Source organism: Xyrauchen texanus, chromosome 9 (genome assembly GCF_025860055.1).
Source record: "Xyrauchen texanus isolate HMW12.3.18 chromosome 9, RBS_HiC_50CHRs, whole genome shotgun sequence".
Lineage (NCBI taxonomy): Eukaryota > Metazoa > Chordata > Actinopteri > Cypriniformes > Catostomidae > Xyrauchen > Xyrauchen texanus.
The window spans coordinates 48,981,675-49,009,514 of record NC_068284.1 but is presented as its reverse complement, the minus strand read 5'-3'; the positions used below and the strand labels follow the sequence as shown (position 1 = coordinate 49,009,514).

Here is a 27,840-nt window from a genome sequence, read left to right as displayed (position 1 = left end):
TTCAAATATCCCACATTTGCATGGAGGCTTCAGCACTGCACAGTGAGAAAATATCAAAATAGAAAGCGCACTTGTAATATGTATCACACACCTGAGATACTGTCAGTGTAGTGTGAAAGACAGACCCCGCCCCCTTCTCCTCGGCCAATGAACGGGCTCCTCCTGCTTTTGTGGCTCTGTGATTGGTTGTCATGTCAGCTCATAGACACATCAGATGTGAGCAGCTCAACAGAGTTTGAGGAGAATCATTAAACATCTATCAGAGGAACCACTAGTGAGATGAACATGATGAATGAAGAATCTCTGCGTTATCTCAGGTAACACACACATGATACATGTCTTTAATATGTCAGCACTTTATTATCTGTATGCTGTTGGATCATCTGCACAGTTGTGTTAAACTCTCTGATTTAATCAGCTGGATTGTTATTTTCTTTATTAATCTAATTTACTACTATCGTTATGCTGAAGAAACCTATAACTTCAGACTCTGTTATTGTCTCTATTCTGCAATATTCTTGCTACTCTACACAAGTCTGTTCTTATATCTACTTTAACCTCTATAAATGTGAATAACTTGGAGAGAAAATGGCTACTGTATCACTGAAGATGCTTTATAAGTGATCAAGAATTACAGTGACTAATGATATTACAAATGATCATTTCTGTTTTAAATGCTTGGCATTGTAGCAGTCAGTTTACTGGAGATCCTCGGTGAAGCACTTCTCAAAGATTGAGTTCTTACAGACCTTACGACTAACCTTTCCAACAGCAGCTCAGATTTATCCATCCATGATACTCCTTTACAACCAGAAATCTTATTTTGCCCATTTTCATCTTCTTTGCCAGGGTCAAATGTTGCCTTATCTTTGAAAATCTGCATTAAATGCATCCCAGAGTCATCTTTGCACTGTTGCAGATGAAACTCGTCATTGAAGCTGTTGGTCTGTTAAACTAGAGTCTCTGATGTTCTTGTCTTGTCGATCATCTATTCTGTTCTGGTCCAGTTTGGTTTCTTCTTTCAAGTCAGTCGTGCACCAAAGAACCTTCATCTCTCAAAAGAACAATAGACTGATGAATTTATACAGAGATTTGTTTCTTTTTGACCAATTTTAGGAATGCACCTGCACTTTCCCCTTAAAGTAAGGCCTGAAAGGAAGGTATGGTTTGACATTCAGAGGAGGATAGAAGAAAACCAGGACCTATCAAATGCATTAAATGCATCTTTTGCTGTCCGCAAGACAATTTGAATTGTTAATATGATAAACATCCTCTAATAATGCTGCGCTGCTCAGCGTGTGCCGTTAGAGAGCGCCGCTAGCTCACGCAGTTCTGAAGCTCTGAATGCAGACTGGTTTATAAAATGCAGCTTTATAATCGTGTAAGGTCATATCAAGATTCAATCGACTGTGCAGTATTAATGGATATCATACTGAGGTCAAACTCTGCATGTTTCAAAGTGTTTTGGATGGTTTTCCTTTCATCGTGTAAGTGCCTCTTTTACTGCCATATCTGTAACACTACATATCTGTAGTGCCGAATTTTGACTCCCTAGTAGAGGTCTGGACGGGCCTTAAAATGAAACCCGAACCAACCCGTACCCAAGACAGCGTGGCCCAACCCTACAATCAGATTTTAAACCCAAACCCGAAATTGCTTACTCTTTTTATTATTTATTCACCTATCAAGTACTATTGATATAGGCTAAGAATCATAGGCAACATCCGTAAAAGTATTGTAACAGTAAACATACACATTTTTAACGAGGCAGAAATGCTGAAAAAAATTCGTAATTTCATTTATTACCCCAACCCAAAGTCCAATTTGAAAAACTGACCCAAACCCGACCTGAAACCCGACGGGTCCTCCAGTCCCACCCTGCCCGGGTCAGGTGGCAGATCTCCACTCCCTAGTATCATTATGTAAAGGTGTAGGGATGGGCTTTAGGGGTATGGATCAATGAGGTTAATGAATAAGGTTAAGGCTTTAGGGTAAGAGCCAATCAGGTTGCGGGTAGTCAGATCAGGTGCTGGCATGACACCTGTTTTTCTTCATTAATTTGAAAATTATACAGAATAGAAATAATACACATTCTTGTGAGTGCCAACACTTCTACATTTGGCTATTATTATTTCTGGGTTGTGCGTTTAAAATCACAGTTTTTACTTAATGGACTCATGTCCATTTTTCTATTTATTCAAATAGATGTCATCTTAATGCACTACTTTATCTCTGTATGAAAGTGTTTTTGAGCGTCTGCATGCCACATTCACTGGAACACAACAACAACATCAACATCTATCTGAAAGCTGCTTGTGACTCTCTGAGTCGGATGAATGGCTCCCCTTCTGTGGCAACAGCTGTTCAGCCTGATGCAGGAACTGATTCTGAACCCTCAAGCAGTCTGTCACCACAACCCCCCTGAGACCATACATCCCTGTGTTCGGTTACTGTACTCTTGACAGGTGCAGCTGTGACAAACACCGACTGAGATGCTTTGAGAGATTTTGAAGGGTTTCGGAATATTTTACCTTCTTGTGCTTCCAAAGATGTGCTGTTGTTTGTTTCTATGAAACAAAATTTGAATAATCTTCATGCAGCTTCTTGTTGACTGTTAGCAAGAACAAATATTTGGCAAAAAGACAAAAATGGTACAAATTTAACCATTTGTATCCGTGTTCTTCCTTCTTATTCTTCCACTCTTGGAGTCTATGGACGCCCATAGAACCATATGGAGGAAAATGCTGAAATTTGGCACATTGCTAGAGGACACTCTCCAATGTAACTGACCCAAATTTGGGCTCTCTAACGCAAACCCTCTAGTGCCACCAACTGTTCAAAATGTAACACACCTTTCAGCCTATAACTTCTGAACCATACCACCTAGAAACGAAATGATATGGTCATGCCAAGTCTACACCATGTTTACAATTTCCACCTGAGTACATTCTCCATAAAATATGTATATATATATACACTCACCTAAAGGATTATTAGGAACACATACTAATACTGTGTTTGACCCCCTTTCGCCTTCAGAACTGCCTTAATTCTACGTGGCATTGATTCAACAAGGTGCTGAAAGCATTCTTTAGAAATGTTGGCCCATATTGATAGGATAGCATCTTGCAGTTGATGGAGATTTGTGGGATGCACATCCAGGGCACGAAGCTCCCGTTCCACCACATCCCAAAGATACTCTATTGGGTTGAGATCTGGTGACTGTGGGGGCCATTTTAGTACAGTGAACTCATTGTCATGTTCAAGAAACCAATTTGAAATGATTCGAGCTTTGTGACATGGTGCATTATCCTGCTGGAAGTAGCCATCAGAGGATGGGTACATGGTGGCCATAAAGGGATGGACATGGTCAGAAACAATGCTCAGGTAGGCCGTGGCATTTAAACGATGCCCAATTGGCACTAAGGGGCCTAAAGTGTGCCAAGAAAACATCCCCCACACCATTACACCACCACCACCAGCCTGCACAGTGGTAACAAGGCATGATGGATCCATGTTCTCATTCTGTTTACGCCAAATTCTGACTCTACCATCTGAATGTCTCAACAGAAATCGAGACTCATCAGACCAGGCAACATTTTTCCAGTCTTCAACTGTCCAATTTTGGTGAGCTCTTGCAAATTGTAGCCTCTTTTTCCTATTTGTAGTGGAGATGAGTGGTACCCGGTGGGGTCTTCTGCTGTTGTAGCCCATCCGCCTCAAGGTTGTGCGTGTTGTGGCTTCACAAATGCTTTGCTGCATACCTCGGTTGTAACGAGTGGTTATTTCAGGCAAAGTTGCTCTTCTATCAGCTTGAATCAGTCTGCCCATTCTCCTCTGACCTCTAGCATCAACAAGGCATTTTCAGCCCACAGGACTGCCGCATACTGGATGTTTTTCCCTTTTCACACCATTCTTTGTAAACCCTAGAAATGGTTGTGCGTGAAAATCCCAGTAACTGAGCAGATTGTGAAATACTCAGACCGGCCCGTCTGGCACCAACAACCATGCCACGCTCAAAATTGCTTAAATCACCTTTCTTTCCCATTCTGACATTCAGTTTGGAGTTCAGGAGATTGTCTTGACCAGGACCACACCCCTAAATGCATTGAAGCAACTGCCATGTGATTGGTTGATTAGATAATTGCATTAATGAGAAATTGAACAGGTGTTCCTAATAATCCTTTAGGTGAGTGTATATATATGTATAAATACCGTATATATGATTCACTTTGGCATGAATCATCTAGAGACACTCATGGAATTATGATGATAGACCAAACCCTTCTTGTATACCAGATCAACAATTGCTTCAGCATAATAAATATTACGACTTTAATTAATTATAATTTAGATGTTACAAAATAAATGAAAGTTTGCACATGAAGAGATTGTCAAGCTTGAAAAAAGGACAAAAAACACCACAGAAGAATCATAAAAGTTATTCAGTGAAAATGTTCCCCTTCACCGTAGCTCTCAAATCTCTTCTGCTTTAGCATATAATCAGGTGGTGGTGGTGTAGTGGTCTAAAGCACATAACTGGTAACTGGTAATCAGAAGGTTGCTGGTTTGATCCCACAGTCACCACCATTGTGTCCTTGAGTAAGACACTTAACTCCAGGTTGCTCCGGGGGGATTGTCCCTGTAATAAGTGCACTGTATAATACATTGGTACTCAGAAGGTTGCTGGTTTGATCCCCACAGTCACCACCATTGTGTCCTTGAGTAAGGCACTTAACTCCAGGTTGTTCCGGGGGGATTGTCCCTGTAATAAGTGCACTGTAAGACACTTTGGATAAAAGCATCTGCCAAATGCATAAATGTAAATGTAAATGTCATACAGTATGTGCCATGTGTGGACGCGCTGGTCAAGGTTTGATGCCAATCATGCCAAACACCATTGATTCTTCTGATCATGATGCAGTAATGAGAACGACATTTGAGAGCTTTTGGTTGATTTTCATTGTGTATTCAATTAAATTTGGGTCTGGCTTCAGAGTCAATGATATCTAAGAATATTCATTTTGAATTTTAAGTGAATTTGATGAAGTGATCATCATGTCTTGACAACAGAGTGTCTTGTGGGAGGGATCTTATGTTCTGAGATCAATTATCTACATGAGTCCAGGAACTGTGGCGAAGAGCTTCCAGGAAATCCATATTGATCCAGATATCAGCAAATGTCAAAGCGATCTGAGCAGGAGGCTTTCCTTCAACAGGTGTCGTGGTCCCATGTGGAGTGTTTGTGGGTTTGTAGCAAAAACATGACACATTTAGATTTGTTAAATTGACAATAAAGTGGTGGCGTAGTGGCTAAAGCATATATCTGGTAATCAGAAGGTTGCTGGTTCGATCCCCACAGTCACCACCATTGTGTCCTTGAGTAAGGCACTTAACTCCAGGTTGCTCCGGGGGGATTGTCCCTGTAATAAGTGCTCTGTATAATACATTGGTACTCAGAAGGTTGCTGGTTTGATCCCCACAGTCACCACCATTGTGTCCTTGAGTAAGGCACTTAACTCCAGGTTGCTCTGGGGGGATTGTCCCTGTAATAAGTGCACTGTAAGTCACTTTGGATAAAAGCATCTGCCAAATGCATAAATGTAATTTATTCTTTTCTTTAATAAAAGCAAATATTTGAGGTTCCAGTGAGACACATCCAATGGAAGTCAATGAGAGCAATTTTTAGAGGGTTTAAAGGCAGAAATGTGACACTTATCATTTTATAAAAGCACAAAAATCAATTCTTCTGTTGAAACTCATATATTACAACTTTTAAAAATAACTTCACAGATGCTGTGGCAGGTGTACCCGCTCATGCCAGTCGTTTAATGAAGTATTGATGACTTTGAGAGTATTTTTAGTGTTTCATCTCATTGTTTATTTCTTGACTATGTTGTGTTTTCACAGTAAAGAGGAGGCAGTATCCATGGAGACGGAGTTGCTAAGGGACTATCGGTTTGGACGTCAACAGATGACGGAGATATTGGGACATGCGTGTGCGATTGCCATCACCAAGGTGTGCCTTCATTTCACTTACTGTATAATACAAGTCAAATCTAGAACTTTTGAGAGCGGTTTGAGTTTGAGGTCTTCTCGTTCTCTTGTAGGCCTTTCCGCTGGTCACTCTGGAGAAACGACAGCCAACCGTTCTGGTGGTCTGTGGACCGGATCACAACGGCTGCATCGGACTGGCGTGTGCGCGACATTTATGCATGTTTGTGAGTGAACAATCAGCTGTCAGTGACGATTCTGAACAAACTAAAGATTAGTAAATGGCTCGGTAGATTTTATGCTATGAATCTTGTTGGAAATGTCATTGTAAGAGCGGCCTAGAGATGTTCACACTGCAGTAACACACATCTCTCTGTGATAGGAATACATTCCTACTGTGTTCTACCCGAAACGCTCACAGGACAGTCTGCATCAGGACTTCGCTCTGCAGTGTGAACGTATGGACCTGCCATTCCTCTCTTACCTGCCCACAGAGGTGAGCTCTGCAAAGTACACTGGGTAATTCGTGGCCTAGACCCGAAAATGCGCGGGCACATATTGTATTCGTGTTCTTCCGCTCATGAAGTCTATGGAAGCCCATAGAACCATTTGGAGGAAAATGCTGAAATTTGGCACATTAGTTGAGGACACTCTCAATTGTAACTGGCCCAAATTTGGGATCTTTAACTCAAACCCTCTAGCGCCACCAACTGTTCAAACATTTGGCCTTTTCTTCTGATTCCTTGGGTCATGCCGAGTTGACACCTTCCGCCCAACTAAATTTAGAATTCCCCCCCCCCCAAAAAATCTAAATCCTCCAAGTTCGATTCACTTGAAATTTGGCATGTATCATCTTAGAGACACATATGAAAAAAAATAAAGAATTTACTGTTAAAAATATAAGAACTGTTAACTTGTATACCGGATCAACGGATTAGACGGCGAGCACGCCGTAATGGACGTGAAGCTGTGCCTTCGCAGCGCTTTAGCGTATTGAAACAAAATTTGGTATATAGCATAGCCACCATGCGCTGAGGGTACCTGCGCAGTTTCGGCACAGCACCACCTAGTGGTCAGGAAATATGGAACCTTTTGCATAACTTCTGAATAGTTTGGCCTTAAATTATTACTCTGGTCTCGTCAGCCATTTTGAGTTTTGTCATAAAATCCAGTAAAATCTACGGCTTATCATTATGAAATTGTAGGGGTGTAACGATCCATCGATCTGGATCAATCCAATGACCAACGATCCAATGTTATCGCTACAATGCGTAAATATCCATTTAGATATTTTTTAAGATGTACCTTTATTTTAATACTCTCATGTCAGCCACGTCCATACGCATTTCCATCAGGCGATTTAGCCTTATTACATCCATTTGACTTTGAGTGCTATGTATGCTTTTCATGTGGGACACGGATGTGCACGGGGTCTTTAAGCCAAATTTCGCTCTGCCATCCGTGCAGCGTGGGCATCAACCGGGCACTCATGACAAACGCAGAGCGGCTCAATTGCACGATTCATTCAGGCTTCCATCGATATCGTTGCGCATGCAACATCTTGACAACGCTGACATTCTGAACAGCACTAACGAGGGAAAGAGAAACAGCTGCTCCAGTATCAGTTATAAGACTTTACACATCGACACATCAACACACGTACTAACATTTATCACTAACTGTATCAGAACTTTCATTACAACTGTGGACAGGAACAGATTAACGACCGGGCCAATGGGGCCAGTACCCAGACTGCCTGGGGGCTCTTGACTGCCAGGGGGCCCTTGACTGCCTGGGGGCCCGTGACTGCCAGTGGGCCCTTGACTGCCATAGGGCCCTTGACTGCCCAGGGGACGTTGACTGCCAGTGGGCCCTTGACTGCCAGTGGGCCTTTGACTGCCCAGGGGCCCTTGACTGCCCAGGGGCCCTTGACTGCCCAGGGGGGCCTTGACTGCCCAGGGGCCCTTGACTGCCCAGGGGTCCTTGACTGCTAGGGGGTCCTTGACTGCCAGGGGGCCCTTGACTGCCAGGGGGACCGTGGCTTCCCAGGGGCCCTTGACTGCCCAAGGGACCTTGACTGCCAGTGGGCCCTTGACTGCCCAGGGGCCCTTTACTGCCCGGGGGCCCTTGACTGCCAGGGGGCCCTTGACTGCCAGGGGGACCTTGACTGCCCAGGGGCCCTTGACTGCCAGTGGGCCCTTGACTGCCATAGGGCCCTTGACTGCCCAGGGGACCTTGACTGCCAGTGGGCCCTTGACTGCCTGGGGGCCCTTGACTGCCCAGGGGCCCTTTACTGCCAGGGGGCCCTTGACTGCCAGGGGGACCATGACTGCCCGGGGCCCTTGACTGCCATAGGGCCCTTGACTGCCCAGGGGCCCTTTACTGCAAGGGGGTCCTTGACTGCCTGGGGGCCCTTGACTGCCAGGGAGCTCTTGATTGCCAGGGGGCCCTTGACTGCCAGTGGGCCCTTGACTGCCAGGGAGCCCTTTACTGCCCGGGGGCCCTTGACTGCCAGGGGGCCCTTTACTGCCAGGGGGCCCTTGACTACCCGGGGGCCCTTGACTGCCAGCGGGCCCTTGACTGCCCAGGGGACCTTGACTGCCAGTGGGCCCTTGACTGCCTGGGGGCCCTTGACTGCCCAGGGGCCCTTTACTGCCAGGGGGCCCTTGACTGCCAGGGGGACCGTGACTGCCCGGGGCCTTGACTGCTAGTGGGCCCTTGACTGCCATAGGGCCCTTGACTGCCCAGGGGCCCTTGACTGCCAGGGGGACCGTGACTGCCCGGGGCCCTTGACTGCTAGTGGGCCCTTGACTGCCCAGGGGACCTTGACTGCCCGGGGGCCCTTGACTGCCTGGGGGCCCTTGACTGCCAGGGGGCTCTTGACTGCCAGGGGGCCCTTGACTGCCAGTGGGCCCTTGACTGCCAGGGAGCCCTTGACTGCCCAGGGGTCCTTGACTGCCAGGGGGCCCTTGACTGCCAGGGGGACCATGGCTGCCCGGGGGCCCTTGACTGCCCAGGGGACCTTGACTGCCAGTGGGCCCTTGACTGCCCAGGGGCCCTTTACTGCCCGGGGCCCTTGACTGCCAGGGGGCCCTTGACTACCCGGGGGCCCTTGACTGCCAGTGGGCCCTTGACTGCCCAGGGGACCTTGACTGCCAGTGGGCCCTTGACTGCCTGGGGGCCCTTGACTGCTAGGGGGACCGTGACTGCCCAGGGCCCTTGACTGCCAGTGGGCCCTTGACTGCCATAGGGCCCTTGACTGCCCAGGGGACCTTGACTGCCAGTGGACCCTTGAATGCCCAGGGGCCCTTTACTGCAAGGGGGCCCTTGACTGCCCGGGGGCCCTTGACTGCCAGAGGGCTCTTGACTGCCAGGGGGCCCTTGACTGCCAGTGGGCCCTTGACTGCCAGGGAGCCCTTGACTGCCCAGGGGACCTTGACTGCCAGTGGGCCCTTGACTGCCCAGGGGCCCTTGACTGCCAGGGAGCCCTTGACTGCCAGGGGGTGCCCTGGGCTTTAAGGCTGCGCAATCTAGTTTGAAAACCCTTTTGGGGAAGAACAACGAACCCCAGCTTTGATGTATTGACATGAACCTTTGAGTGTATCATTATCTCCACACCCTAAACGCACCATACAAAATTAGTGACAGCACCACCTATTGGTCAAAGATGAGAGTGAATTGCATTGTAATATGAGCAACTGTACATGTGTTTTTATGCCACTTTTCCAGTTATACTTCCATAATTGCTGCTTGCAGCTACATTCTTCACTGGAACGATTAAAAGATACTTAAGTCACCTTTTGAACGGAGAACAATTAATAAAGTATTTGAGTCTTACATTTGTTCATTGGAATTTTAGACGTGACATGATGAAGTTTGTTCATTTTTAACAGCAGATTTGGGGGTTTTAAATGTACTTTTAGAGGTGACATTGTACAAATTCAGATTATAGAATTACAGGTTCAAACTTTCAGATAACAACTTCAATTGCAAATCATTTCAATTGCATAACTCATTGTTATTTTTTGGCTTCTTAAAGGTTCAGTTAATCAATGAAGCGTATAATCTGGTTGTGGATGCGGTTTTGGGTCCCGAGACTGAACTAGCGGCGGTCGGCGAGCCGTTTACTGGCATTCTACAAACTCTACGAGGACTCAAAGTCCCTGTCGTCAGTATCGACATCCCTTCAGGTACTACACCACATTAAACCCATTTCATATCACAAAAGACTATTAGCACACTGCAGCAGCTGAGCCACAGGACACGAGTGTGTCCGTGTACGGAGCCGTCAATAGTCGTCATTTAGTTTGTCATGATTATTCTCCACCCTTACAGTTAAACTCTTTGTGTGCAGCTTTAAGTCTACTCTCACTCGATCTGCAGTGTGTAATAAACACATGTTCATATTCCACTCGGAAGTTTGAGAAGAGCAATCAAGCTCCTGTTCTTTCTCTTATGAACCCTTAAACGTTCTTCTGTGGAACTGCAGGATGGGATGCCGATGAATCCAGTTCAGATGGGATCAGTCCGACAGTTCTCATCTCTCTGATCAGTCCAAAGAGATGCGCTCAGAGTTTCCACGGCTCACACTTCCTGGCCGGACGCTTCCTGCCGTACGACATACAGAAGAAATACGAGCTGAACTTGCCGAAGTTTGTTGGGACTGATTGTATCGTTGAACTGTGATCGTCTCCTGTTTCAACAGCTTTAATGTTTTTAGACATCATAGATTGAACTAAACTACATTTGATATATAATCAGGGTTGGCAGGGTTACTTTTAAAATGTATTCCCCTACAGATTACATGCTCTTAAATGTAATTTGTAATGTTTTCTTGTAACAGCACGTTACAGTTCGACTCGCTTCACTGTTCTGAGTTTGCATTTCCACTGCAGTTTAGTGCCGCCTCAACGTGGGCGGGATTATAGGCTGATCGTCATAGTTACCCTGCCTCTACTGCCATGACATCATCTTAAACACGCCACAAACTGACCAAAACAATAACACGAGCGCTAGCTGTTAGCCGCTAGCTCATTATGCTGCATAAAGCAGTTGTTGATGGTGATTTTACACGAGTGTAACAGTTCAATTGGTTGTTTTAGAAGCTTCCAGCAGCTGCTGAACTAAATAAAGTGAAGCTTATATAGAGCAGAATATAGAGTTAACGTAACGTCCCGTCCTCCATCATGGACTCAACAACACTCTCCGTCCCATTGCTCGCCGGGCGGAAACACTTCCACTTCTCCTCGATGCTTCTGTCGCCACTTTTAAGTGTTTATTATCTTTTCCCTGCACTGTTGGTCGGTGCGGTGGCATCCGTGTGCGGCCGACAGCTGAGACACTTCCTGAAATGCTTTAATTTCTCATCGTTTCATTCGTCGCTATGAGAGGAACGTCTGCAACCCATTTATTGACCATGGCGTGGTTTTGCACACAGACATTTCTTTTTACAATTTGAAAGTCGCTTGCACAAACGATACTGCTATCGCTAATGCTAACTTTAAAACTAGCGGGTTGAGGTCACGTGTTGTAAATTCAGTGACGCCAGTAGTGACGATTCTCTCTGACCAATCAGTGATCTGCGGGATTATGATGTCACATTTAGTATCGGCTCGCTTGGAACCTCGACTGAGGTGGCGCTAAAGAAAGGATCAGGTATCAGGTACAAGCCACAGTCGAAAACCCCAAAAAAAGCGAGTTGAGCTGTCCCGTGCTGTGGAAAAGCCCCATTAGATTACTCAGCAGTAATGTAATCTAAATACTTTGGATTACTTCTTCAGCACTGGTAGATTTTTTTCACTTGTTTTGAATATAAAAACTCAAAATACATGTTATAAATACACAAATATCTGATTCAGTGTTGCTTCTAAAACAAGATCAATCAAACTGATGCTGTTTTGAGGATTTATAAAAAATATTTTTAAAGAACACAAAACTTCCCATTTACATTTAGAGTTCTGCCGTAATATCAAAGGTCCAAAAAATGATCTAATGTGGATTTTCTTGATGAAAAAATATGATCGTGCCTGGAAACTTTGTAAACATTTAGCTTTCTACTAATGATATTTCTGGCTATTTGAGCTTAGCATAAAGCTAAAGGTCCACAGGACAATTTACACAAGGTTTATTACCACAAACATACTTCTCTGTCTGCTCGTATGAATGTAACACATCATAAGAAAGTGTTTCACCGTTGTTTAATCCTATGACGCTGTTTGTATCAAATATATTTCACAATGTTTGACGTCTTATTTCACTCTCTGTTCAAGCTGTCGAGCCGAATAACATATGGTGAGTTTCACATGTTTATGGCACCATCTAGTGGTTATTTGTGAAAACGTGGTTTCAATGTTTATATCGATCTATTTAAAATGAAAAGTGACTCTTATGTTGGGATAAATGACCGCTTATTTTAATAAAGTGACAGTAATGATTATATTGTTACTGGTATTGTAAAATGAGGATTTGCTGAATATAAGCAGCTTGTGCTCGATTCAAATGTTGTATATTATTTTACTGAAAAACCCCTTTTAAATCCACATATTAAATATGATACAACAGACTTCTGAGGAATATCTCTCAATCATCACTACATTCATGCACACCACAAAAAAACTTTTATTACATTTCATTTAAAGTGTGAATTAATATTCCAGTGTATTTTAATATATGCAGTCTGCTCGTCATTATAAATCATTATTTTACATCACAAGCTATTATGATGTCATCTTATATGTTCCTGAGACACAGCGAAACAAGTTTTACAATTTCCCAAAAGTCAATATAGTGTTTGATGCATAAAATACATATGATAAAAATTGTTTATATATAAAAAAATTATTTGATACTGCGATACATTTCAGTCCATATTTATAGAGGAAGTTGTCACGGCCAAACTCTCAAACATTTGGGATCTCTGAAAAGCCCCCTCTGATAATACCCCAAATATACCCCTGTAGAAAAACTGCAATAACAAATATCCTACACAACGAGTTAACGATAATGACTGTTAACGGATCAAATACGATACATTAAAAAAAAAAATTTTTACGATTTCTTTTTAATACAATTGGACAGTTTAATGTGAAATAAATGACATTTTCTGACTATTCTTTCATGTGTCAGGGGATAAACGCTCCTCGGATTGCATAATTTATATAAATGTTTCCATCTGAAAGGACTAAATATTAAACGAAAGATAATTAATGCAAAGTAATCTCTTCAGTAATCAAAATACTTTTAGAATGTAACCATTTACATTGTATCTGTAGTGGAATATAGTTACTTATATTTTGTATTTTAAATAAGTAATCCAGTTACATGTATTCAGTTACTTTCAAACCTTGACTATAACAGTTATAAAGAAAACACAAGTGTTGCACTTTTCATAGAATTTATTATTGCGTTATAAAATACACAAAATGACGTTGTGATAAATATATTTTTTCCAGACTAAATGTTTCGATTGAATTACATCATTCTGTGAGATTGAGTTCTGATCAAATATTGCTTTTCCTTCCTTTTACTCAACAAAAGTTAAATCGTTCTCCAGTTTTGGTGGCATAACAGAGCGCCACTTTCAGAAACACTAAAGTGCCCAAAAGTGAATAAAGCACCGACACATCTCAACAGACCGTCTCAGAATGACCGTTAGCTGTTACATCTGCATCAGAGGTTCCACAACACTAGCATAAGTTCTGGTAAAATGGTGGAATCAGTATTAATGCCAGATTGAAGCTGTTTCTTTATCTATAGAACAGTTATAACAGCTCCTCAGTGATCGTCCGTCTGTGGAGGAAAGACCTTCTTCAGTCCACACCTGAAAACAACATTAAAGAAACAGTCAAACAACATATTAGGAGATATCGTCAATTCTACACAAATTCTGGTAATACCAACCTCACACTTAATGCACATCTCGGAGTGAACGTTCAACAGTCCTCAAAGACACACGGAAGCTTCCGGATTAACCTACACAAATCAAACGAACACAATTGAACAGGAATAACTCGTATGCATTACACAGAACTATTGCAGAATTAGTCAATGTGATTCTACAGATTGTGCTAATAATAATAATAATGATAATAATAATAATAATGTGTTTTACAATCTGAACTACTTCTTGAAAAGGAAATGAGCTGAACTGGTTGCGTGACAAACTCCACGAGGGAAGGCCGAGCAAACACAAATTCAGATTGTTTAAATGCATGAAGGGTGCAAAAGGTGGCCTGGAAATTTAATTCTCAGGATTTGGCGTCCAATGTCAACGCTAGAGTTCAGGCGACATAGTCAAGCTGGTTTTAGGGGCACCATGCAGATGTGGCAGACTATATTTAACATCTGCGCTCTTGGTGGTGAGACACTTAAGTATCTGAGAAAGCAACAGGTAAAACTGAGTGTGAACAGGAGAGCAAATGAAGTTTACCTCAGCGACACAGGGCTATTGTATCAGCCCAGAGACAGAGCAAGCAGCCAGCATTCAGAGCGCCAGGAATCACTTCTGTAGATGCAACACTGGACGCTCCAGGACCCGTTTGAGGACAGACACTCCACTCTTTACAGAAGCAGAGCGCTTGGATTCAACGAAGCATTACATTCAGCTCTTATTGGGTTTTTGGTTCAATTTGAGGACTAGCGTACTACTGAGGGTGATTCCCTTAAAAACCATCATTACAATAAACCACTCGGAGTTAACCCTTTAAGCTCTGATGGGCCCACGGGACAAATACATTAAAATATTAATAACCCAACTTTCAAACTTTTCGTTTGAAAGTTTAGAAGATCTACTTTATAATGTATTTAGATATGACCAAAACTGAACAAGTGCTTTGAAATTTACAGATACATCAGAAATGTTACGTTTTGATTATTTATTAATAATTTTGCACTGCACGTATTATTGTAATCAGTAATAACATCAAACTGATCAAATCTTCATGTGTCATATGTTGTTGGAAAGCTCTTAAAGAGAAAAATACAACCAGATTATTTGTTTTACTCACAGACAAAAATATAGTGAGTAACAGCTAAATATATGACTTTGACATGGTGCATTTTCGCTTATAACGTTACGAAAAATATACTTAACATAAAACTTCACATATGATTATTTAGAGTCTGTGATTATCTTTCAATGGAGTCCACACACAAGATAATCAGATGTATAGATCATTAGATAATCCACATGAAGCACAATGTTACATATGACCACCAGGAGATGGCGCCAAATACACGACACAGACTCAATGATGACTCAAATGACACAGAATGAAACTCATTCTGTGAAATCTCATGACTAAAATCATGTGTGCATGCTATGCAAACCTTTAGTCATTGTTGTGTTTGCATGTGTAATTAGTTCTTATGTACAATTATTATCGTTTGTTTGTTTGGAGATGTTTTTTGGCTCAATATTTTGAGATTTTTCAGCCGTTTTTTTTAGGCTGAGTCTCTCAGAATGTATCACATATATCATAAAAAAAAGTTACATTTTTTTCTTTACAATGATACCAAACACTTGACCCACCATGTTTTGTGTCAAGTTATAAGTCTTTAATTTTGGATATACCACTGAAACAAGAAAACTTAAAAACACCATCAGAGCTTAAAGGGTTAAATGCCCTAATGTTGGAGTCTGATTCTGGAAACTCGAACATTTTAAGGAGATGGGAACAAAATATGAATTAAAAGCTTAACTTGAAATAATCATTTTTTTGCTGTTCTAGAGGGTGTAAAATGACATTTTTGCACCACTTTTTAAGAGCAGCGTTTAAAAGCTGCAATCCTCCACTAATTCAGAAGAGCCAGAAGCTGGACGATCAAACACAACGTCTTGGGCTCCTCTTTGAGGCTAAGAAGCAATTAAACATAGTTATTCTTCAAAGTGTCATTTTTAAAGCTTCATCACATGGCCGGTTCGTTAGGGCGGATTGAACCTTCATTAAGGCTGCACCAGGTTTAGTTTGGGTCTGGATTGTTCTGGAGGATCATTCTCATGGTAAAACATCAGTAGTCTTGAGCATTTCTCTTTTCATGATCTATAAACTACAAGAGTCATTTACAGCTAATCTTAAATACCCTTCATGGATGAACTTCTCAAAAACATGACGGCAGGTCACATGAGCCCCTAAGAGGTCAGGTGGGGTTTCTTTCTGAAATGTACCATGTTTTACTACAGTAATGCTAACCGGATTTTAACCAGAGGTAGACCGATATATCATTACTGATTGATCTGTGCTAATAGTTGCTTTTTGGAACTATCGGTTATCGCAAAAATCTGTTGACAGTTGATGATTTTTTTCTAGTATTTCAACATTTCAAAATAAGAGTCCCCGTTGTGTTTCAGGCTTGTTTATACGGTTACGTCCCACATTATGCACCAAATCTGGAGTTTGGATGAACAGTTAACCGTTTGTGATTTTATTCATGTTGGACTCTTTGTCCTCCACAGTTCTATCAATCGATTGTAAAAACTATAGGACGATTAATTGGTTATCGACAAACCCCACTATCGGCCGACCTCTAAAAACAGTGATATTCATCATGAATATGAATCGCGCTAATACAGTAAATCTAAAACTATTAGCTTTTGGGGTATTATAGTTTTACTATAGTAATTAAAATAGTTACACTCGTTAATATGAACTTAATAATGAATAATACTTTTACAGCATTGATTTATTCAGCTTTGTTTAACGTTAATTTCAACATACACAAAATTAGATTTTAAAAATGCGTTTTCATATTAATACACTTTGAACTAATAAAACGACGAACAATTGTATTTTTATTAACAGGCAACGTACAAAAAATATAGTTCATAGTTAATGACAACGAATGCATTTACTAATGATAACAAATCTCTTAATGAAGTGCTTTAAATATTGTAGACTGTAGTAAACAAGAGATTAACAAAAAACATGGTTTCCCCCCTAATAATAATATTGTAGAAACCATAATTGTATGCTAATTAGGGATGCACTGATACCACTCTCTCTTCCGATATCAGAAATCTCAGGATCGGCCGACCAGATTCGTGTTGTTGCATAATCAGTTTATCATATCTTTACATTATTGTGTGGAACTAACTGGGATTACTCTTTAATATATGAAGAAACACAAACCTCTAACGACACACATCAATATAAATGTAGCGATTATTAAGAAACACTTTATTATTAACTAGTAAACTGGATAATGTTGCAGCAACATTCACAGGTATTCCAGTCTTCAAGCCTTCAGTAGAAAAGAAACCGTTTGATATTCATTTTATTTTTTTAACGTTCATCTGGATTATTTGTAAACAATATATTATAATAGCAATATATAATAATCCATCTCAATCGTGCACTTTTAACCCCTCACGATATTTTGACATTCTGAAGTCTCCAGGACGTCCTGTATGTGTTTGTAGTTCACAAGTTTAATTCACTTCATATTCTGGTCAAATGTTCCTCCGGGGCCATTCTAAATGTATATTATAAGTGAACTGAACTGAGTGCAGTACATCTGAGATGTTGTTCGTGAGTAGCGCTCAAATGTTGCGCAACGCTTTAAGGCTAAATATAGCCGCGAGTGTGTAAACAGAGCAGCGCCATTCACTGACACGCTGGAGCGTTTCATATATAGTAACAGTCTTTTGTGATTCTCAGAGTTATCACACGTCTACAAGTGTCTGAATCAAATGCACGAGTCATTAACTAATTTAATGGTTCATGGCATTTTTGGAGCTTGACCGGAACGAGGCTCGTCGGACCGATGCCCGATCCGTCTAAAAGCTTCAGTATCAGGACGATACTGATCCAGGTATCAGAGCAACCCGAATGCTAACGGTTTGAGTTTTATTTTTTCAAAAAAGCAATTTTACGATTAGTAATCATGACTGTTAGTCACATTACATTTTTAGGCAGAAAACAGTTTTACGCTAGTAATAATGTAGCAACTATGAATACTTAAAATATGCCTTTAACTCCGTATATTGTATCCTTATAGTAACCGTGGTGAATCTTGTGGTTACTAGTAAACATGCTCTTTATTTCTAGTAATATTGTAGAAATCATGGTTGTTTGATACTTTGGACAAATCCCTTATTTTACTACAGAAATTTAGTAACTATGAAAAGTTAGTTAACAAATTTGTATTGATGTTCTGGCAGAAAATATCCTTTAATTCAGTATACTACATAGTATGGATTAACATGGTTAATCTCGCGGGCACTATAGTTTAGCTAGCAATACAATGATTTCGCAAAATCAAAATTACTACAAAAATGATTTTTATTATCATAGTTTGTTTTCCTTTATTAGTACTATGGCTTTACTACAAATATCAATGTTAAAATACGGTTATTTAGTAAAACAACGGTCAATTTATTGCGATAGTGGAACTTACCGCGAGGGTACGCAAAACTATTCCAGAAAAATAAAACCCCACCTTGTCCTCTAAGGTGCTCCAACATTTCAACCCAAAAACAAGAGGAAATCTGCTTTGCATGAAGAAAATTAAGCCTTTATTTGGATCCAATAAAATGTAAAACTCCTTGTATTTGCTCATTTGCATAAGTCTCAATAATGTAATGTTTGGTAACATCCAAAAGATTAACAGTAATTTGATTAAATTATGGTGTTCCTACTTATGAAAACAACTTCTAAAAATAAGCTTCATTTTCTGATGCAAAATAATGGTTTTGGGGTGAAATGACATTTTTAGGAGATGCACACTTGTGTAATAAAGATCTAGAAGATTCTTTGAAAGGCACAAACAGGATTCAGAGCGTTTGAACAAATCGTTTCATTTAATGAGCTCCAGCAAACAAAAGAACAAAACAAAGTCAAATTGAGATACAAACACAAGAGCAGTTCTGGAGTGTACGGTTAACCATTTCTTCCAGTGAGCATTAATGGATTGTCAAGAGTCCATTAGATCAACAGTTTTTAAAATGCAGGCGTGGAGCAGAGACGGATACCTCAGACGGAGCGGGCACATCTGCGCCAGTGTCTGCCCACTCCAGCTGCGCAGCCGTCACCAGTCTGCAAGGAATTCACTTTTTGGGAACTGAACATGGACAATAGATTTCCTTACAGCTATTAAAAGGAGAACAGCATCTCCGTTGACGTAACGTGCGGAGAACTAGTATCAGATGCTTACAAATAAAATGACAAAATACAAAAGAGCCTAAAAAGAGGTTAATCACACCAAAGATACTCTACACGCCCATTGAAGTACATCTCCGCTGGACCGATACCAACAGACACAAGGTTTGGTCAGCATTCGCATATTAAAGGTTTAAATGAGGCTCAGATTCTCTTCCAAGTAACATGATAACATTCACAGCCAATGAAGATCAATGGCCGTTCCCCCCTCAAGAGTACTTGATATATAAAACAGAGAGAGAGAGAGAGAGAGAGAGAGAGAGAGAGAGAGAGAGAGAGAGAGAGAGAGAGAGAGAGCTACAGCACAGTCTTTAGAAAGTTCAGCCAGTGATGTCACGTCTTGGGTTTAGTCTTGAGCAGCTGAGGAGGAATATCACACATGAGGACACGGAAGAATCTCAACAGGGTTTAACACACACACACTCCCTCACTGACCCACTAATCAAGAACAAAATAAATGGTCATCTGCGAGCGATTTGAAGAGCGAGAGCCTCGTTTGGAAAGAGGGACGTCTCTGTTAATTGGCGAGATGATTAAGTGTGCATTGTACTGTCCTGCTTTAGATATTTGACCTCAGCAAATCAAGTCGCCCCATCCCACTAGATGAAGGGCTGCCATTGAATCGGACAGAACACACAAAAAAAATAGTTTCCTTTATACAAAAAAATAAAAATAAGTAGTACGTTGCTTTAAAATGTTCCCTAACAATCAAGATTAAAAACATATATATAAAAAAAATAATTTCCCCCACATTTCTAGAACTGAAGTAAAAGGTGTTGTAAGTCGACATGCTTGTATGGGGATTGTGGAGCAGTAGAGGCCATTACATACCATAACTATCATAGCCATCTCTGTAAGACCCGCCCCGATCACCATAACCTGAACCCCTGCAAGAGAACACAAACAATGGGTTTATATATTATATACACAGCTCATTCATAGATTTTATTATATACACACACACACATATAAATAAATACAAATCTACATTTATTATATCAATAAAAAAAAAAAAAAAGTACATATATAAATATTTTTTGTTATAAAATACATTTTTATTGGTAAAATACATGTAAATAATTGTTAATTATACAAGTTTTTTTTTAAATATATAAATAAATAATTGTTATAATATATACAAATAAATTTAACACATTTTAGTTGAGATATATATATATATATATATATACACACACTATTATATGTATATTACACACACACACTATTAGTATAATACATGTAAATAAGATTTTGTTATAATGTATATAAATAAATAAGTGTATATTATACATGTAAATATATTTTTGTTATAATATACACACGTAATATACGCATATATAAACATTTTAATTTGAATATATACAAGTTTTTATTTAGATACAAAAATAAAATATTCAACTTTATTATACAAATAAAAGAAACATAAATACTTTGTTATAATATAAATGTTAATTATTATATATAAATAATTGTTAACAAATTTTGTGTGTGTGCGCGTGTATGTATGTGCATGCATGCATGTATATATATATATATATTTTGGTTATGCAATTTATGATTCTAGTGCATGCGTGTAGTGTATATACACACACACACATCTATCCATCTATATATAAATAACGGATGCAGGAACTTATTTCCGGTCTAATCTGCAAACAAATACAATATATGCTTTTGAATAGTCACATTTGTTTAATTGATCAGTCACTCACCGGTCTCGGCTGTAGCCGCCGCCCCCTCCAGAAGAGTACCCGCCTCCACCTCCACTTTTGTAACCTCCTCCGCTACCATAGCTACGGTCCCCTCCATAACTCCGGTCACCGCCTCCATAACTGCCACCCCCACCACCTTCAAAAGAACAAATCGAGAAGCGTAAACGTCCACACAAATATAATCCTATGAAAATGCAATATGTGCTTTATATCGATAACAGCAGCTGACCTCTAGGGCCTCCTCTACCTCGACCGCCTCTGAAGAAGCCACCGCCGCCTCTTCCTCCGCCGCCACCTCCTCCTCCACCACCTCTGTAGGATCCGCCTCCCGATCGTCCGCCACCACCGCCGCCGCCACCCTTGCCAGCTTCATCCACACGGATCGTCCGGCCATCAACAGACTGCGGAGATGAAGGACATCAACACTTAATACTGGCTAGTTTAAGATGGTAATTCTTATTGTCTTGGTGATAAACGCAGATCTAACTGCAGGAATCATGATTATTGACAGGCGTTATTTAATATCTAAGTCAACAACATTTATATTTTTGGAGAAACCATTTATAGAATTTATTTAGGCTTTAATACAATGAAAAAAATAAAACTGGGTCTATAAAAATGGATATCCAGCGGCCTTTATATCGGGAGGGTCCCATGCAAGATTATATTTGGGGTCCGTGAAACCCTTCATTTAACTACTATGAGAACACTGTGGCTTTCAGTTTAATCATCATCATTAATTTAAGAAAACAAAGATTTTGTAACCAACCTTTCCATTCATTCCTTCAAGCGCATCTTTCGCATCATCTGGATTCTCAAAGGTAACGAAGCCGAACCCTCTGGACCGGTTGGTTTCTCGGTTTCGGGCCACATGAACTGAACAGAGACAAACACATTATAATGAGCTGCTCATTATGATAATCACATGCACGAAACGAACCAATCCAAAGCAGCCAGACCGCGGGGAGCATCTGTGATTGGCTGGAAGCGTCGGAACTCACCGTTGGTGATCACACCATATTTGGAGAACGCGTCCTCTAGCGACTGTTCGGTGGTATCGAAACTCAGACCGCCGATAAACAGCTTCCCTTCGTCAGACATCGCGACTGATCTACACAAAAACATCATTACATTTCACAACGCATTCAAACTAATGTATATACACATGATAACTTACATTCATTTCGACCATCAGGAGCTAAAATTATACATACACAATGAAATATACATGTTTTTAAATTTTTTTTTAAAAGTGTACAAGTCATTTTCATGAAGGTATCAAATATATCCTAGTTTAAGCGTTGCATTTAATCAATAATGTATCTGGGTCACCGCACGTGCAGCCGCAAAGTAGGTCAAACAAAAGACTCCAATTAAAACAGACGAATGATCGAATAAATGGTGAATAACGACAGATGAGAGACCGTCCGAAAGCATTTAAGCAACATAATAAACAACTATAAGCTACTGGACAGTGAATGTACCGATCTATTGATAAACTCTGATGATGAAGACGATGGGGATGAAGAGCTCGAGCTGCGACGCCATTTTAATCAGCGCGTGTCATTCAGACTAAAAACACACGCGAATCTCCTCAATCCGACTGTATATCTAAATCCAGAGCAGCATTCATTTATTAAAGTGAGTAAATATGGATAAAAAGCGCATACCTTGAATGTCGCAGTTACGGATGCTGTAGTGATGAATGCGTCTCCCGCGCGATCAGGACCTCAATGACGCAGAAAACAGACACGCAGCCGTTTATAAAGACTCCAGATGAAGAGGCGGAGCCTAAACTCTGATATTTACATACCGCATACTACAAACTAAACAGATAGATAGATAGATAGATAGATAGATAGATAGATAGATAGATAGATAGATAGATAGATAGATAGATAGATAGATAGATAGATAGATAGATAGATAGATATACAGACAGACAGACAGACAGATAGATAGATAGATATACAGACAGACAGACAGACAGACAGATAGATAGATAGATATACAGACAGACAGACAGACAGATAGATAGATAGACAGACAGAGAGAGAGATAGATAGATAGATAGATAGACAGACAGACAGACAGACAGACAGACAGACAGACAGACAGATAGATAGATAGATAGATAGATAGATAGACAGACAGAGAGATAGATAGATAGATAGATAGATAGATAGATAGATAGATAGATATACAGACAGACAGACAGACAGACAGACAGACAGACAGATAGATAGATAGATAGATAGATAGATAGATAGATAGATAGACAGATAGATATACAGACAGACAGACAAACAGATAGACAGACAGAGAGACACGCAGACAGACAGACAGATAGATATAAAGATAGACAGAAAAATAGACAGACAGACAGACAGACAGAAATACAGACCAAGAGACAGACAGACAGACAGACAGAGAGACTGATATATAGACAGACAAACAGATAGACAGACAGACAGAGAGACAGACAGACAGATAAACGGAAATACAGACTGATAGAGAGATAGATAGACAGACAGATAGACAGACAGATAGATAGACAGACAGACAGACAGATAGACAGACAGATAGATAGATAGATAGAAAGACAGACAGATAGATAGACAGACAGATAGACAGACAGATAGACAGACAGACAGATAAATAGACAGACAGACAGATAGATAGATAGATAGACAGAGAGACACGCAGAGAGACAGACAGACAGATATAAAGATAGACAGATAGACAGACAGACAGACAGAAAGACAGACCAAGAGACAGACAGACAGACAGATATATAGACAGACAGATAGATAGACAGACAGAGAGACATGCAGACAGACAGATATAAAGATAGACAGAAAGACAGACAGAGAGACAGACAGACAGAAAGACAGACGAAGAGACAGACAGACAGAGAGACAGATATATAGACAGACAGACAGAGACACAGACAGACAGACAGACAGATAAACAGACAGACAGATAGACAGACAGATAGAGAGACAGACAGACAGACAGACAGACAGACAGATAGACAGACAGACAGAGAGACAGACAGACAGACAGACAGATAGAGAGACAGATAGATAGACAGATAGACAGACAGATAGACAGACAGACAGAGAGACAGACAGACAGACAGATAGACAGACAGACAGGTAGACAGACAGATAGAGAGACAGACAGACAGATAGACAGACAGACAGATAGACAGACAGGCAGGTAGACAGACAGACAGATAGATAGACAGACAGACAGAGACAGACAGACAGGTAGACAGACAGACAGACAGATAGACAGACAGATAGAGAGACAGACAGAGAGACAGACAGACAGATAGACAGACAGACAGAGAGACAGACAGACAGACAGATAGAGAGACAGATAGATAGACAGATAGACAGACAGACAGATAGACAGACAGAGAGACAGACAGACAGACAGATAGACAGACAGACAGGTAGACAGACAGATAGATAGACAGACAGACAGACAGACAGACAGCACAGTGTTTTAACTCGTGAATATTCTTGATACATGAGATCATTATGTACAATTTCTAAAGTTTGGTTATGAGATAATATGATGTAATATTTCATCATTTTGGAAACGCTGCCAATTTATATAAGTAATGAGAATCCCTGAAACTATCACATTTATTTACTTATTTATTTTATTTTATTGTTCACACTAAATGTGAGGGTGAGACAGCCACAGCAGATGTTCCAGATGAATGTAAATCTGTTGTGATGAAATAACCCAAGAGATTTTAATGAGGAAAAAAATAACAATTTTCATACGGATGACTAAAACATGAAGAATAATTAATTTCAGACAGCACTTAATAATTAATCTGTGATGTTTAAAGGTTTGGGGTTAATGATCTGTGCAGTATAAAGAGTGCAACAGTATCAGTGTGTTCCTGTGTCTCCCCCTTCACACATTCACACACGTCTATAGTGTGTCTGCGGCTCTATAGAGACACAATCAGTGATACAGTGTAACCACTGCCGCATTCATTATTCATGTATGCTAATGACCCCTGATCACCCAATCTACATAATCAAATTAACTCAACACATGAATCTGTGACCTGCGATATATCTGTATTTAATGTATATTACGGGTTATATATTGGGCTTTTCAGGCGAATATAAACAGTAAAATAATTATGAAACACAAAACAATTCATACAAAAAAATAAAATAAATATCAAGCAACACTGAAAGAAAATGACCAGTATTTTATACATTTGTCATATACAAGTTTCTGCACACAGTTTTATATTTGAATGTGCTGTAACATAAATCAAACTTTATAACTTAATATTGTGTAAAGTGAGAGTAAATCTAACTTAAACATTTCTGAAGAACATTAAATGAATGTTTTATTGGAACATTATAAAAAGCACTTCAGACTTCACAAAACAAGAAGATATCAAACAAACAAACATTAGATGTAAATAAACCTGAAACAGTGAACTCGTGCAATTTCTGTACAAATAAAATGTGTTAATCCCACAAATCATCTGATTTATTCAAGTCATTTTCCATCTGCTGGATCTCACGGCAGAAACTGCATTTTCTCTTCATTTTTTCTCTCTTATTTTTTTCTCTTCATTTCTCTTCATTTTTTTCTCTCTCTTATTGTTTTTCCTCTTAATTTTTTTCTCTTAATTTGTTTTTTTCTCTACTAATTTTTTTCTCTCTTTAATTTTTTTCTCTCTTATTTTTTTTTCCTCTTAATTAGTTTTTTTCTCTACAAATGTTTGTTATGGAATGCGATACACACCTTGGCCACCAGGTGCCGCTATCAGTAAACATGTACTCTTATGCTTTTAATGCTTTCTATTACAGTAATTCTTTCACCTTAAACATTTCATTCTGATAAACTGGGTCGAAAAATGTGTCAATGTGATACAATTATATTTAAAAACATATTTTCTTAAAAGTCTCTTTCAAGTAAAGTATCTCCCGTTATATCTCCATTGACTCATGCATTACCAGATAAACCCCGAACACACGAGAAGGAATCACGTTTCTAAACTACTAATAGTTAAAACCATTCAATGTAAAATTAGACCATAATTGTATAAAATATATATGTTAATAAACCCCCTTTTCTAAATAAGATGTTTACTGATATTGGCACCTGGTGGCCAAGGTTGGTACCGCATCCCATTTTTTGAGGAGAGATTTTTTTTTTAAGAGAGAAATTTTGATTTATGTGAATAGAAAAAAAAAATTGACATTTAAAAAAAAAAAAAAAAAAAAATGTAATCTTGCAGTTCAGGACTTCCGTTATAATTGCAACTACAGCCTTAGAGCAAATGACAGAGACAGAGTAAAGATACATACATTAGATGGGGAGATCAATAACATATACGTTATAACATCTGAACGAAGATGGGAACTGATTAAAGAATTTAATAACAACATCAAAAAAGAAGAAAACTAAAAACCGGCCAAAAAATCTTTAATCTATCTTTTTTCAAAATAAAAGTCCGTACAATAATTATATTGATGTGATGTGTCGGTGACAGGATGAAATAAAGGGCTAGAATATAACATGAGGACGAGTTACAAATCCATAAGAGGCTCCTAAAATTAGGTTTAAGTCTGCCAATTTGACAATTAGACAGAATTTGCATGCCCCGCCCCCAGACATACGGGTATAAAGGGGAGCGGGCGAGCGTCTGTCAGACCGAGAGGAGCCGAAAACACGGTTACGGCACATTGCAGTGACGTGGCAAGGGGAACACAGCGTCTCGTTCCTTCCATCGGGGAACGGAGGTTACAAAAGTAACCATGACGTTCCCCTTCTGTCACTCACTCAACGTTGTGTCGATTGACGGGATCGTGCACTAACCCGTGTTACGTGACTGCTGAGCCAGGTGCAAGCTGTTGCGTGCTAGAAGCAGCTGGGTCGGCTGCAGGTAACCCTCCCCAACGCCCCCAATAAAAGGTGTCATATACCGCTCTTAGGCATGACTTGTATGGGAGCCAGCTGGCCAGCCACGGCCTTTTCTCTCTCTATGTTTCTCATCATAGAGTTAAAAGCGGCTGTGGCTATCTTAACGCTACAGATGCGTCGGGGAAGGCGTCCTTTCCCATTCCTATTCTTTCAGGGGGAAAAGGCCCTTCGGAGACCACGACCTGCCCAGACTGGGGAAGGTAACTTGGGCTAATACTCAAGGGGGTTGTCAAGCCACCTGTGGGCATGGTGCGGTGGTAGATCCTGCCTGACAAGGGTGGAGTTGCTACAGACACGGCGACCGGGGGGCAGCGAGGAGTGCCCAAGGGAGATGCGGGTCCTGCCAGCGGGAAACAGCGGGGTACTGTGGAAAACAGGGAGTTGCCTGAAGAGGGAACTATGTCTGTGGAGCCCAAGCCCAACACGGAGCACTCGACTCGTGGTGCGTCTGGACGAAGGTGGCAGCCCAGACGAGTCATCAGCATCAGACGCCGCTGTGACGCTCTCAGATGCAGCGGCGATGTCGTCATCCAATTCCTGGAGCTCAAGGGAGAATGCCGGCTGGCCGCGAGGTGAAAACACTGGGAGGGGAAAACACACTTTTAGGCAGTGAAAGCGCTGTCGAAGCGCCCAGGGGCGTGGACTGCACCGCGTGCAGAGAGAGAGAACGCCGCTGCACAACCGCTCGGCTCTGAAGAAAAAATCGGAGACACATTTTGCAAACGTTATGAGAACGTTATTTATGAACATTCCCGAACTGTTTAAAATTTACAGATTTTTTTATGTTTTAAGAACGTTTTTTTCTTGGTTATGTGAACGTTAGAGGAAACGTTACGGGAACGTTCCATATTATCATTTTGCAAACGATATGAGAACATTATTTATGAAATGCTCAAGGAAAGTATTTTAATACCTTTTACTTTAAGGTTACACAACATGACGTTCCAAAAGTCATGAAATAAATATTTTGGTATAAAATGTAATAAATGTTTTTCAAAACGTATTGA

General features: G+C 40.4%; 2 protein-coding genes across 4 annotated transcripts; one reads left to right on the top strand and one right to left on the bottom strand.

The window, feature by feature from the left end:
- The first annotated feature begins 238 nt into the window (after nt 1–238).
- On the top strand, nt 239–12,619 carry LOC127649137 (yjeF N-terminal domain-containing 3-like). The gene is made up of 6 exons (XM_052134101.1): nt 239–317; nt 5,911–6,019; nt 6,111–6,221; nt 6,377–6,490; nt 10,034–10,184; nt 10,484–12,619. Exons 1-6 carry the CDS (start codon nt 280–282, stop codon nt 10,678–10,680), a joined length of 720 nt encoding a protein of 239 aa, XP_051990061.1. The 5' UTR covers nt 239–279; the 3' UTR covers nt 10,681–12,619.
- Nucleotides 12,620–12,651: 32 nt separating this feature from the next.
- LOC127649138 (cold-inducible RNA-binding protein B-like) lies at nt 12,652–22,627 on the bottom strand. 3 transcript variants are annotated; one of them, XR_007971258.1, is made up of 8 exons: nt 22,531–22,627; nt 21,862–21,971; nt 21,630–21,736; nt 21,090–21,261; nt 20,861–20,996; nt 19,980–20,035; nt 13,894–13,965; nt 12,652–13,813 (listed from the first exon to the last, which is right to left on the bottom strand). XR_007971258.1 is itself a non-coding variant. In XM_052134102.1 (7 exons), exons 2-7 carry the CDS (start codon nt 21,959–21,961, stop codon nt 19,495–19,497), a joined length of 585 nt encoding a protein of 194 aa, XP_051990062.1. In that variant the 5' UTR covers nt 21,962–21,971; nt 22,531–22,627; the 3' UTR covers nt 18,771–19,494. The 3 variants fall into 3 exon arrangements, 2 of the variants coding, with proteins under 2 accessions (XP_051990062.1, XP_051990064.1); XM_052134102.1 differs by lacking the exons at nt 12,652–13,813; nt 13,894–13,965 and adding an exon at nt 18,771–19,508; XM_052134104.1 differs by lacking the exons at nt 12,652–13,813; nt 13,894–13,965 and adding an exon at nt 18,771–19,508 and having other exon boundaries at nt 21,108–21,261.
- Nucleotides 22,628–27,840: the final 5,213 nt, after the last annotated feature.

Bases quoted from the DNA above. Each gene is read 5' to 3' on its own strand.
- LOC127649137 (XM_052134101.1), top strand. From the start codon at position 280: ATGAACATGATGAATGAAGAATCTCTGCGTTATCTCAG. The intron at 6,491-10,033 runs GTGAGCTCTGCA...GGCTTCTTAAAG, and splicing joins TCTCTTACCTGCCCACAGAG to GTTCAGTTAATCAATGAAGC. The intron at 10,185-10,483 runs GTACTACACCAC...GTGGAACTGCAG, and splicing joins CAGTATCGACATCCCTTCAG to GATGGGATGCCGATGAATCC.
- LOC127649138 (XM_052134102.1), bottom strand. From the start codon at position 21,961: ATGTCTGACGAAGGGAAGCTGTTTATCGGCGGTCTGAGTTTCGATACC. The intron at 21,737-21,861 runs GTGAGTTCCGAC...GTCTCTGTTCAG, and splicing joins ATATGGTGTGATCACCAACG to TTCATGTGGCCCGAAACCGA. The intron at 21,262-21,629 runs GTTGGTTACAAA...TCATCTCCGCAG, and splicing joins TTGAAGGAATGAATGGAAAG to TCTGTTGATGGCCGGACGAT.